This window comes from Rhea pennata, chromosome 1 (genome assembly GCF_028389875.1).
Source record: "Rhea pennata isolate bPtePen1 chromosome 1, bPtePen1.pri, whole genome shotgun sequence".
NCBI lineage: Eukaryota > Metazoa > Chordata > Aves > Rheiformes > Rheidae > Rhea > Rhea pennata.
Window position 1 is genome coordinate 174647749 of NC_084663.1, and position 14133 is coordinate 174661881.

The following is a 14133-nucleotide window of genomic DNA, read 5'->3' on the forward strand; positions in this document are numbered from 1 at the left end:
AGGTGGGAGGCGGAGAGAGCCTTTCAGGTGACTTTTGCCTCTCCAGCTGCGCTCGGTCACGAAGCTCTAAGAGACTGAGGAAGAGCCACCTGCCTCGTCGTGTGGCTGCCGCTGCCGGGTCCTCACCGGGCTGTAGCTCCTCTCTCCCCGGTTAATCAGATTAGCGCTTCTTTGCAGCTTCCCTCGCCCGCTCTTGCCTCGCAAGTGCCTGTCTCCCCTGAGAGGTGTCTCTCATTTCTGCCTCTCTCCTCCCCTTTCCACTGATCACCGTGCAATCCTCGTCAGCTCCGGGCACCTCTCCCGCTCGCTTTTCTCCCTTCGCTCCTGAGCGCCTCTACCTCCTCTCGGCTCTGTGCATCCCTCCTTCCCTCCGTCCGCCCTCTCTCGCTCTCCGCGCGGCCGTGTGCGCGCATCGCTCTGCTGCTGCCGGTCACCAGCCGCCTGCCCGGAGCCGGAGCCGCCGGAGCCGCCGCCGCCCGCCGCCCGGCCCTGCCTCGCCGCCGCGCCGCCCGCCGCCGCCGCCCGCGCCCTGCCCGCCGCGGCACCATGTCCGGCTCCGGCAGGAAAGACTTCGACGTGAAGCACATCCTGCGCCTCCGCTGGAAACTGTTCAGCCACCCCTCGCCGGCGGGCGGCCCGGCGGGGGGCGGCTGCCTGCCGCCCGACAGCAGCTTCGAGCACTGGGGGCCCAGCCAGAGCCGCCTGCTGAAGAGCCAAGAGAGGGGCAGCGGCGCCTTCTGGAAGAAATCCTCCTCCTCCTCCTCTTCCTCTTCCTCCTCCTCCGCCACCACCCCAGCCAGCCCGCCCAACGGGACGCTGCTGCCCGCCGGCCGCCGCGGGGGGCATGGGCTGGGGCAGCCGCCGCCGCCCCGGACCGTCTTCTACGTGGAGTCCCTGGAGGAGGAGGAGGAGGAGGAGGAGGAAGAGGAGGCGGCGCCCGGCGGGATGGAGGTCGCCCGGGAGCCCGAGAAGCCCCTGGCGCTGGCGGAGCGGCAGGAGGCGCCGCGGGGCTGCGCGGATGGCGGCAGCCCGGCAACAGGTGACACGGGCGGCAGCAGGTAGGGCAGCACGGCGGGGCGGCCCGACGGCGCGGGCGGCGGCGCGGAGCCGTGGGGCGGGGGTCCACGGGCACGGGCCGGGGGCAAAGTCCGCGCAGCGGGAGGAGAAGACGCGGCGCGGGCGGGCCGCGCCGCGCGAAACGCCGCGGAGCGGGCGACGGGGCGCGCAGGGCGGCCGGGCGCTGGGCGGCCGGCCGGAGTCACCGCCTGCCCTGGGGGACCGGGGAGTTGTGTTAGCGTCAGGGACCTGAGCAGGTGTAAGGGCGAGGAAGCCGCTTCCAGTTGCCTGTTGTTTCGCAGGAAACTTTTTTTTTTTTTTTTTTTTTTTTTAATATTGTTTTTTCCTTCTCAGATGAAAAACGCAAATGAAAAATGCAATATAAAAATTGCTAGAAGAGGGAAAACTAAATAACACGGAGGCTCTAGATATTTTATAATACAACTAGTATGTCTTGAGGATAATAAACTCATTGTTGGCTAACTGTGCTTCCCCCTGTCTCACCACTGCTACAATAATTTTACTTCCCTTCTCATTTATTACTTTTCCCACAAAAAGTAAATATGTAGTTTCATTTCTAAGCTGATAAGAAAGTCCTTCCATTCTTTTGTCATTATCTGTGGTCTTTGGATTGCAAGTAAGACACATAATATTAACTATTCTGTTAGACAGAGACAACACTGTGCATTTGCTAGGATGAAAACAGCTGTAGGTGCATATACGTGTATATGTACCTGTAACTTAAATTGCTGAGCATTTTCATAGAGACCTAAAACATATTTCATCTATTTAAGACTCTTAATTACTTTATCAGCGTAGTTCATTTCATAGTAGCTACATTAAACAAATGATGCACAGCTGATGCGCAACTTCGAATACTTTTCTAAAGGACAGGTCATGATGCTAAAGTTTTAGTGTGCATTGGAGGTTATTAATCCGAACAATAGCATAGGTATGTAACATAGGATTCAAGATACAGATATTATCAAAATACACTATAAAGATGGACAGAGCAAAACTTTTACCTCTTCAAGGCTTCTGAAGTGAGTAGAAGAGGTTCAAAACCACGGTACAAATAAAATCTCATATAGATTTCATATTGGATGCACTATTGATCTTAGACTCTTCAGAGATCTGCATACTGATACAAGCTTACTGAATTTTAATGGAGCCACCTAATTTATCCATAGGAGATAAATTGCTACATTGGACTTGCTCATTACATATGTATTGTAGTATAGTTGGTTTTTTAAAAATGTATTTATTCCATGTTCTTCATTCATTACTACTGAAACAACACATCTAATCAACAGTAGCTGTTACTGTCTTGGAGTTGCTAAAGTCATAGGTTAAATTTGTTTAAATTTAAAATAGGGTATGGAGATACTATTTTATTATTAATGACAATGTCTCTTTTTGAAATATGAAAATGTTTAAGATAGTTTTATAATCCAAGCCCTTCCTTTCTCTTTTTCCTTCCAAGATATTTTAACTTAAATATGTCAATTTTGAATGCTAAAGCATTCAATCGTTAGCTAAAGCTAAAGAGATGGTCAAGTATTGCGCAAATTTCTGTGCTGGTACTGGGGTGTCCAGTACCAGATTTCAGAAAAGCTATGTGGTCCAACAGTCTCCTTATGCCCTGGCACCTTCTGTCTCCTTCCTTCTGTAGAAGTTACTCTTTTTATAAAAGGTGCCAACCTGTTCACTTCATCACGACTGTAGGATATATGATCTGCAGTTCAGCCCTGAATGACAGGTACTACCAAATATGTAGACAGCCAAATATGTAGAACTTCGACAAAGCCTGTAGGCATACATCAGCATGTTTGGTAAAGTGAGTATAAAATCATTGACTCCTGGCTACCCCTTTGCATTTTATAGTGTACATATTTTGAAACATGATTTACAACTACTCTAACATATTCGAACTGTTTGGAAAACAGCATTTTTTCTTTGTGAAAAAAGTGACAAATCAACATTTGGATATGTTCCATCGTAGCACATATCCAAAATATTTTAAATTTTGTGAACAGAAGATCCCAGGACAGTAATATCCAAGTGGGAAAGTAACAACCTGGTAAGACAGTAACATGAGGAGGAGGCCAACAAGAAGTTGTGAAAGCTTTGGTTTTATAAGGATTAATGCATTTATTATTATTGCTACTATTAATATTTTTTTACAAGTGTAAATGTTGTTTTTATTCTTCTTTGGCTTCTACTTGGGACCCTTGTGTCTAGGAGAGAGTTTTTATTGGTAGTTCTCATCTGCTTGATACAAGAGTTCTGTACTGCATTGTTTTTTCACCTCCTATCATATACTACTATCTACTGTTATTTGTGGTTTTATGACCTCTATTTGCACATATAAGTTAAGCACTTAACTGTCTGATACAGAATTCTTTTAATAATCTGTGAGATATGGAATTTATTTAATGAAGGGTCATAAGATAGAGAGCCTGCTTGGGTAATAAGAATTTCATTGTTCTCTATTAATATTGTTTTGTATACTTCCAGATAGTTCTGCAGATACTTATACACATAAGTTAGATTATATGGACAGTCCTACTGGCATTAAGAAGACTGAAGGATTAGACTTTATGTATAATATAAAATCCTGCAATAATTATTCTACATTCCATCTTCTATTTGTAAAAAAAATCTTTGCAGCAAGTAATTAATGTTGAAATATTATTTGTTTGAAATTGTTTGAAAGCTTGCATATCAAATTGTTTCAGAGCTTGCATGTCATGTCAAATTTTGAAATAACTGTAGTGGATAGATAAACATAGATTCTATTTTGATCCTAATTATGTAAGAAAAAGCTCTTAGAAAAAAATCTATATAATGAATTTGCAATTAAGATTTATAAATCAACCAGGAAAAGTTTGGAAAATACCAGTGTTAAGATTTTCTATATAGCCATACTAGCTCCTGTGAATTTATAATTGAGTTTTTTTACATGCTCATGTTAGCTTTTTCTACAGGACCCATTCATCAATACGCAAAATGGATGGTATTCATTTAGTAAGCAAAGAGTCAGTGTTTTCTTTCCTATTTGTTCAATGTACAGTAATATGTTTTTCCTGCTTTACGCTATCCCAACCTTGTCTATGAAGACATAATTACTCATGAGCCTGCAGTTCTGTTCCTCACTGCGCTCAGTGATGCGCCTACATGTGAGTGCCTCACGAGCTATTCATGAGTTTATTTTCACAACAGCCCTATTTTTTCAATGGAGGAGTAAATAAGAGAGAGATAAAAGCCAAAAAGAAAAAGGAAAAAAAAAGGGAAAAGAAAAAAAAAAAGAAAGAAAAAAGGGAGAGTTTCAGAGCACAGAGCATTTTCTCCTAGTTATTTCTATGTTCTCAGCTGCACATGTAAATGCTTAGTACTTCTGCAAACTGGTCCCGGATTTCTCTGGCTGTGTGCAAAGGGAATAAGGAGCACATGACTTAATTAACATTTTGTTCGAGACTACTTCAAGAAGGATATGCTAGATATGTGTAAGCATAAAACAAGCACCGTCAGTACAGAAGTCTTTCATAAAACATGTGAGTATTTGAAAACACAACTTCTGAAAGGTGAAAACCCATCCGTTTTTATGTCCTCTCTATATGCATACTATAGAACAGGAACTGAAAGATCTGAGTTTTGTGCCCAGCTAATGCAGAAGAGTTTCAAACTCATATCTTGCTCCCTTAGAAAAAAAGGCATGAGGGAAGAACATTTTTCTACTATTTCTATTTAATCTGGTCACTGGGTAGTAAAATATTCAATATTAATTGCAAACCCAAAAAGTTAAAAAATGGGAACATAATTTTGTAATTCAAACATAACTGAGCAATCAAAGTCTTAATTTACTTTCAAAACTATTTATGTGTTTAAATTAAATAGTTATGTGATAAGAAACAATGATCAAAGCAGAGTTAGGCTATAAAATCAGGACTCTCCAGATAAGCATTTCTTGTGTATTTCTATTTTCTGACTCCACAAATCTTGCATTTTGATGCTTTTACTCCTTATGCTCTCTCCCGCTTCCAAGTCTTATTCCTCTTCTCTTAGCAACCTACCATATTGTGGTTAGCATGCTGCTGAAGATGGTATGGTTTTGAAACTTGTCAGAATGAGGAAGGATTTCAGTGCAGATCTCTAATTTCTCAAGAACATATTCTGACAATTTTAAAAAATGCAGATATCATCATCATCACAATTTGCAGCTTAATTTCTTAATATTCTGTATTGATATATCACACTACCATTAGCTACTCTCAAGAGAGAGCTCTGAGTTGTAAATAAATGGTGTTTCCTGCTTGTAGTCCTCACCTGAGTACCTGAACTTAGGCAAAAGGAGGGAATCAAGACATATTCCCATATCTTTGTCTGTCCTATGAGCTCTCACACCTTTAAGTGGCTTCCTGCTGAAGTGGCTATGGCCTTTCTGGGTGCTATCTTATTGGTATATCTAATTTGGGAATCAAAATATTAACTGTGGATTCTACTGTGACAGCCAAATCCTAAAATTAGATGCTGTAGATGTCAAGCTTATATCTGCTTATGTTTTCTTTTGACTTCCCTGTCTCCATATAGAATGCTATATTAGGAGTATAATTTAGCTTAGTGCTCATTTATAGAGTACAGAACACACAACTCTGCATTTCTATACTATACAGTCATAATAAAAGAATTCAGCTGCCTTCAACATGAGACTGGTTTTCTAATAAATTATAAAACCTTTTTTTAACAGTTATATAACTTTAATACTTTTGCACTTATACATTTGACTTGGATAACACAAGAGGCAGGGTTCATACACACCACAAACTCTTTTTTCTCCATAGTTCTGAGCATGTGTGTTCTGTGCATGGGATGCAGAAGAACCTGATTGTAAAAGCAGTGCATGATCATGTAACTGAAGACTGTGGTATACAAGATGGGATTAAATTATGGTTACAAGGACAACAAGGACAATGTAGTTTTGGAATTGCCTAACCCGGAAGGTTTTGACTTTGCAGCTTTAAGAATAGCTCTTATAATGTGGCATTCAGTTAAAAAAAAGAGCAAGGATTCAGAAGTCCCATCATGTACTGTCATGGGTCTCGCATCTTATGTTCACCAGTAAGGCCAGGACTAAAACTTCTAGATTCACTCCCCATCCCACTGTGACTTGAACTAATACATTTGCTAATAGCAGAAGTAAGTTTTTATTTTCTGTGTGGACAATTACAAGAGCGACTGTTTATGATCGTTGCAAAAACGTTTGACAACTGAGGAGTAGCAAATCTTCAGAATCTTCTATTGCATTTGAGATCTTGTGGCAAGTGCAGACTCATATACTTTCTTTCTCATGACTCCCAAACTTACTTCCTTTTTTTCCATCCTCTCTCAGCTGTTCTTGTCCAAGTTGAGTTCTCTCCTTCTGGTCCTTATGGACCTTGTCCTAGCGTTGTTTACCTTTGCATGGTCCTGTGCTACTCCTGACTGCCTTATTCAAATACTGGGTTCCTTACCCAGACAGTCCTATTTGGTTTTCCTGGCTTCTCTTATAATCTGCCTCCTTGGTTTAATCATCAGGTTACTTTCTCTGCCTCAAGACTGTCCATTCTTTTTTTTTAATCTTTTCCTAGATGCTTTCACAAGTCAAGTCTATTTGCCCTGTCCAATCTCTTGTTCTCCTGTTTCTCAGCTATGATTTACTAATCTTCCAATTTGTCAGTTCTAATGGCATTCTAATAGAATTCCTATTCCCGTTTCCCTCTTTCCTCTCAAGCTCCTGGTTTCAGTGTGTTCTTCTGATCCTGAGCTACTACCAAGTTGCGGTAGCATTTGTTGTGTCTAATGGATTGGTAAGACACCTAAGTTTGAGTAATTCATTCTGTCAGTGAAGGTAATTTATCTTACTTCTTTCTAGATGCCCATTTTAGAGTAAGGTAAATTGTCGTTCAGACATACCTATTTCATTGAGTATAATAGTAGTCTAGAGTGACTAATTCAGATTTAAATGTTTAATTTAAGTGTTTAATGTTCAATTAAATGAAAATGTACACCATCTGATGTCTGCATTGCAAATTCAAACCATTCTAAAAAGATAGAGTTTAATTAAATAATAGTAGATTTTCACTGCATTAGTAAAGAGCATATCCTTCGTCCTACCGAATGTAAGTGCCCTGCTCTGAAATGTGGGCCCAGTAATCCCATTAGAAAACAAGAGTTACCGGTCATTTTTGTTGTGATTGTTCCTGTACTTTAAACATGGGGTAAAACAACATTTATTCCTCTAGATTCGTTTTCAGAAGTGGTTGGATTACTTTACCAGAATATTTCCAAAAGATTCAGCCTGAAAAAAAGAATTTGGTATGGAAAATATTAGCTGCATAGAGAGTGGCATAATCATTACAATACCTCTGAAACAATGATTGCCTTAGAAGAACTGTCAAACAATCTTAAAAAAGGGAATTCTATTAGGCCTTTCTGTAGTAAAAGAGAAAGCATATACAGAGAAAACCAGCTATCACTGGAAAAGATCCTAAATAAATAGGTGTGTTTGATAGGTAAGCATCTAGAAATATTGATGACTAGGATATCTTTTTTCTTGTTCTTTGTTTTCTTGTATTTCTGTAATAATAGTGTTATGGAGATACGTATGTATTGATGTGGACACAAAGACATCCTTATCTGTATCATTTATATCTTTTTCTATATGTAGATATCATAATCTATACACATATATAAGGCACATGTATATACACATTTTATATATTATACATTTTATATTCATTTTATATGTATACACACAGTTTGGGATCACCTGCTTCAACTTTTTATGGGTATTACAACTGAATATTACAAATTAAACACTTAAAATTAGATTTGGTTGACAAAAGAGATTTTGCCTTTTGTTCTTTGGCATTGTTTCAGCATTTGCCTTTATCTCGAAGTGAGTTTGAGAGACTGAAATGTCTTTTTCAAAAGGCCTTTAACAATTGTTGAATTTAAACAAAACATCCTTGCCGCAATGAATTGATTGTCTGAATTTAAGGCAAATGCACTTACTTTCTTACTCTGTAATAGTGGCTGGGCTCACTATGTCGAATGCCTGACCCATCATTTATTCTTTTCATGATTTGCATCAATCAAGTGTTCTTTTTCACTCTGCCTTATCGATACTAAAAAGCTCAGCCTTTTAAAATACTTGGATTTGCCTGTCATCTGTTTTCATCCTCCCTCCCACTCTAACCATATGAGAAAGCAGCATTATCTTGACCTTAGGGGTTTTGCTGTTATCACAGTGTAGCTTTGTGCAAAGCTCAAAGAGGAGCCCCCAAAACAATCAGACAAAACATGCATAAAAGATCCTTTGAGCTGAACAAGTATAATCAAACAGCTATGTTCTCTTTGCTAAATATGATCCTAAGATCACGTAAACTATGTAAATGATTCATATCTATAAATAGGGTGTATAGGAATACAGGATACATACATAATGCATATGTTGTTGTGCTGTCTGGTTTTGTTGAAGCCGTCTCCACTAAGAATGTCTTGCAGTTTAGTGATGAAGACACTCAGGACATAAAAGTTGTTGATGTAATCTACCAGCACAAAACAGGCACGGAAATGCTGACTTACGTTTCTTGGGCAAGTTCCCTAAGGGAGAAAATACACAAATGGAACAGTACAATCCGTATTTCCAAGAATGCATGACATTTAGCTTCAGGTACATAACTTTCTGTTCTTAAGTAGCTTTCTGACTGTCAGTGGACTATGTTCATTTTGAGTTTTTAGGAAGGTTAGGTGGTAGTCTGAGTAACTAATTGAGGCCCTCAGACTGATCTAATTGATCTTGTTAGACACTTGTTCTGAAAACCCTTGGTATTTACTGTCTTGTAATTGGGATCTGGATTAGTTTATATGCACAGATTATTCATCTTCATGTGTACCATTACACTTTCAAGCGTGCAGCTGAGTTTGTAATCATCAGTGAAAGTTTGTTTTACAAAATGACTTATCACAGAATTTTACGGTACTATCCATCATACTAAGTGGACACTCTCCATGTTTAATGTTTGCTGACTCTATCTACACAGTTGTTTTCTTTATTTGATAGTTGTTTTGTCTTAATTTTCGTTATTGATTTATTCACAATGATAGTCTCAATTTAACTTAATTATTTGAAGTTTAGAACAAAAAAACAAAGGAAATAAAAAAGTGGTAGCAAGAAAAACTTCAAAATAAACAGTATTTGAAAGAGAAAAGAGGGAAGGAGAAGGAGAGAGAGAAATTAGGAAGGAAAGAATAAATAAACAACTATATTTCCAGTTAATGGGAATTTTTTTTGAAATCTTTTCGGTATTCTGTTGACAAACATTAAGACTTTGAACTACTGCTACACATCAGAATACTAACAGAAAAAAGTTTCAAGACAGTTGATTGTTAATCAACAATATTTTCACCAACATATTTGATTGTAATTAAGCCTACTGAAATGAGTTATATATATCTTGACTTGTGTTATTTCAATTTCAAAGATTACAGAACTGTGTTTAAAAATACAATAGTATTTTAGAGGATTGAAATTTAGAGGAAAATGAGTGCTATTCAGTGAGTACACTGTTCATCTACAGTAGAAATGGAATTTATCAAAACAACTCTAAAGTGAATGGAAGTGGAAACCCTTGTTCACATTAAAAAAAATATATAGTTCAGTGACAGAATAGAAGGATCTTTGGATCTTCAGATGTTCTTTGGGCTCAATATTTTCGTTATATTTACTAATAACTAAATAATGTGGTAAAGAATATACTTAAAAATAAACATGAAAAAAGTTTTAGGGGACTATTACGATGTTACAGGATGGAATTAGAATGCAAAATATTGAAAAACTGAAGACATCTGAAAAAATGAATATGGAATAGCACAACTTACTATTCTGTCACAGGAATAATCAGCACAAATACTCAGTGGGATCAAATGCTGATAAACAGTTAAAAAACCTCCACACACTTCATATGGGAATTAAAAAATTATTATTATCATACTATATTTGAAATTATTTTTAATATACATCTCTTACACTTTAATTACATTCTTTCTTTACTTTTTATTTGTTCTTCATTTGATTTACTCTTCTTGTACAAGAGTACTTTGATGTGCCAAATCAGACTCTTGTGCCAAAATCTGCCCTCATCATGTTAGGCATTAAGTATACTCATATATTTGTATCTTAAAAAGCTTACAGTTTAAAGACATTATATTAACTGAAAGTGAATGCTAGTACTATTATCTATTTTTAAGATGGAAAAGTGAAGAAAAATAATCACTAAGTTACTAGGGAGACCTAGTAACTAGGAGAGTTTGTTATAAACTGAAACTGGCTGTTTTGAATCCAATTCCTTGAACTCAAGAATCTATATCTTTCCCAAATAAGTGTTGCAGTAAAATAAATTAATCCACAAAATTTACAAAATGAAGTTAAAATGTACAGTCAAAACTTGTACAATTAATTCCTCATAATCTAAAATTTGAATTACGTGAAATTTATTGTGTGCACCATTGTGATTGAAATTCCCCTGATAAGCCGATTCAATATTATCAAATTTCTCATTATGCCTGTGTGAAAAGACTATGAAGAGTATCATTAAGCTTTTTGTTTCTAGTAACAAATAATAAATTAGGTATAAAACAAAAACTTAATATAGGAAATAATAGTAACAACTATTTTGCAGTACCATCTGTCTCACTACTATCTAAGCTGTTTGGTTGATTTCTCTGCAGGTGACAGTGGTTTCAGAAAAGGCTTCAAGCATTGCTAAAGCTTACAGCTGAAATCAGATCTTTTTATGTGCTAGGCACTTAATACTGTCATGCTACAGTACACAACTTTGAGAGTGTAACTTGTGGAATCAAAGACGGTTGTCTGATCAAGGAGATTGCTGTCTGAAGTGTCCTATTTCTTTTGTAGAGGTGGATGGGAATTATGTAGGTTGGGAATTATGTAGCGAGAACGGAAGAGAGTAATTAAGAAAGGAAAGAATTTACCTTGTCTTATGATCTATCTTGTAAATGACTGCATATGTTTCCTTCCGAACTTCAGTGACTAGGAACTGATACAGACGTTTCTTCAGTCTTTTGTCTGGTACTGAAATTAATTCCTCTATGCATGATGCAAGGACGTTTTTAAAAGATCATCCAGAAAGTTCAGGATACAGAATTAATTAAAAGTTAATAAGATTATTTAATTTTGAGAATGAATCTTGGGAACAACTCAGTTTTTTTAGAGTAATTGTTATTACAACAGAGTGAGTGTCTAGGCATATGTTATTTTGCAAGGTAAAGTCAAATAACTTTACTCTTTAGGGACTTGTTTTCTCTCTTGCCTATTTGAGTAGTCTGAACAGAACCTTCTATGATTACTGCATTGCAAGAAAGACTCACAGATACTTCAGGATTTTTGTTTTGTTTTGTTTTGCTTTTTATGCTAACATATGAAAATAGCAGTTGAAAAAAATCACGACAGATGGTTTGTGCATTCTGTTACAAGAAGGTGGTAGGTGCTCTGTCTATCAGTATGCACGTAACATTCAGTCTGCTAAAAGTTTTGAGGAAAAGTGTCTGTGGCCTAAAGTAAGCAGCAAAATGCCATTATGTCTGCTTTTGCATGCTATACTGTGAAGGGTATACATATTTCTGTGAATGTACGTGTGTGTGTTTCTATATGTGTAAATGCAGACAGATGTGCGTATACATGCATGAGTGTGTGTATGTATATGCTCACACCCATATAAATATATGCACACACATGCACATATATAGAAGCTCGTACAAACATGTATTTGCACGCCTGGAAGATGCATGTGTGTGTACCTGTTCAGAAAGTTACTTAAAGAAAGGGGAAAAGAAAATACTCTGTCTGTATCAATGATACTAATAGTTATAGTAACAGTAGCTGTAAATATGACAAAATAAGGTTAAGGTTATGTAAGGTTGCATGCTGAAGACTTCAGGTGAAGAAATTCTATAAACATTGATTAAATTATTGCCATTTTTACTTATTTTCTGCCATCATATTATCTTATGCCCTCTTTTGAGCTATATAGATTCATGTCATAGAGTGCCAGTACGTATAATATAATAATGATGTACTTTTTTACTTATATGTGAAGATGCTTCTTATCACAACTCAGTACATGTTTGTAAAGTTATGTGTGACCATATTTTTTAACCTTTATTGCCTAAAGTTTCGATTCTATGTCCGTATACAAGTATCCCCATAAAAAATGATACAGCTTTCAAATTTCATTTTGACAGTTTTTCAGATCCATTTTACCAACCAGCAACAGTCAGAAGGATATGATGTGTTTAAAGTGAAATGGCATCTTTGAAAATCAGGATACTTTTAGCAAGTAAGGTGTGGCTGTAGGAATACACTTTAATGAGAAGCCAGTGGTCCAAGTGTTTTAAGCAAGCTTTTTGTTTATAACTATTTTTCTTTAATAGTGCATGTTAAATACTGTTTCAAATCAGTAACATAGCATTTTTTATAATTAATGGAATGAGGCAGTTACTACAAACCTAGCTTAATAGTACACACAAGTGTAGTAGAAGCTTTTCTGATATTTGTAGATTGTAATATTTGAAGGACCGCAGAATGACAGTCATCCAATCTGATCTGTTTTATAACTGATGCCCTAGAACTCTCCGCAATAATTCTTGCTTAAATTGGACCAGATCATTTAGAAAAAAATGAATCTTGATTTCAACATTGTCATTAATGAAAAAAAAAAAGTGTTTTGAAACATTTTAAATTACAATTCCCTTTAAGATTGTGGCTTATTTCTTGTTTAAACTTGACTAGCTTTACATATTAGGGTCTGTCCTTTGTCCTAAGTGGGTATCAATAAATTTCATTTCTTTTAATTTTACTTGGGCAAACTAATAAGATCAGTTTCCCTTTCACCATAAGATATGGATTACAGTTCTGAAATAATTCTCTTGATTCTTCTTTGAATCCTCTTCAGTTTATTGACATTTCATCTTAATATACAAACATAGAGCTGGGAAACCAGGAACATTATTAATTTCAGAAGTAATGCTACATCTATTCAATATCATATTCCATGATATTTTTCCAAGACATTAGTCTTTGGGTCACAACACTATAATAAAAATCAATGATGTTCAACAGATATCGGAGTCTTTTTGGAGTAGTTCTTTCCTCGAATAGATTCCTTCAGTTCAGTACTATGATTGCCTTTTTTTTCTTGACTCTACCTCTGCACATTTGATCATAGTGAAATGCCAAACAGACAGTTCCCAGTTTACTGCTTCATATTTCTTTTTATTTTTGATATATTTTGTTCATTACTTACAGCTACCCCAGTTTTTACTAAAAAAAAAAAAAAAAAAGGGGGCAATGATACTGCCTTTTTGTATATTTGCAAGAATATTACACAGGAGGAGACCATGGAAAAGCTCAAAAGAAATACACTTCTCTTTTGCATGCAAGTGAAACTTAGTTTGTTTAAGATTCCTTCTCATGTTCACGTAGCGTACAACTTTTCTGTCAGAGAGTGAATTTTAGCATCCTTTCAGCATAAGCAGCTCTGATGACTCTGCTAGGCAAATTTTCAGAAAAGCTTGTAAGGTTAGGAGCATTTTTGTGTCTTTAATTAGAAAAGTAAATATTTTCATGCTTTTGATTCATACTTAGAAATAACAGTGCCATTTTTATTTCTCTGCTCTATTCTTCTTTTTATAAAGAAATATTTATTTATTTATTTATCTTAACATTTGGACAGAGTTCGAAGTCTGGAAAACTTCCACGCTAAAATGTGTACGCTTCAGAATACTTCCGTGAGTTGAAAGCACTGGAAAACCCATATACAATATCAACGTCTGTTGTCATTGTGCTTCTGAAAAACAAAACCAAAACATATATTTGAACAAAAATTTGCTGGAAGAGGTTCAGAAATAAATCTTTGAAAATTTAAGTATATACCTTATAGTACTTTTTTTTAAAAAAAAATAATTTTTTAAATTAGGGCCAACCATATGTTATTAAGTTTAAAAGCATATCTCCTG

The 14133-nt window shown here is 36.9% G+C and overlaps 1 protein-coding gene across 2 annotated transcripts in view; it reads left to right on the forward strand.

Annotated features, from left to right (window-relative positions):
- Positions 1-546: 546 nt before the first annotated feature.
- The window catches only part of KLHL1 (kelch like family member 1), a 243290-nt gene continuing 229703 nt past the window's right edge, over positions 547-14133 (forward strand). For both annotated transcript variants that reach the window (XM_062576137.1, XM_062576148.1), the window contains exon 1: positions 547-1058. In XM_062576137.1, the coding sequence (XP_062432121.1) occupies positions 547-1058 (512 nt within the window). The remainder of the gene's footprint in view (positions 1059-14133) is intronic.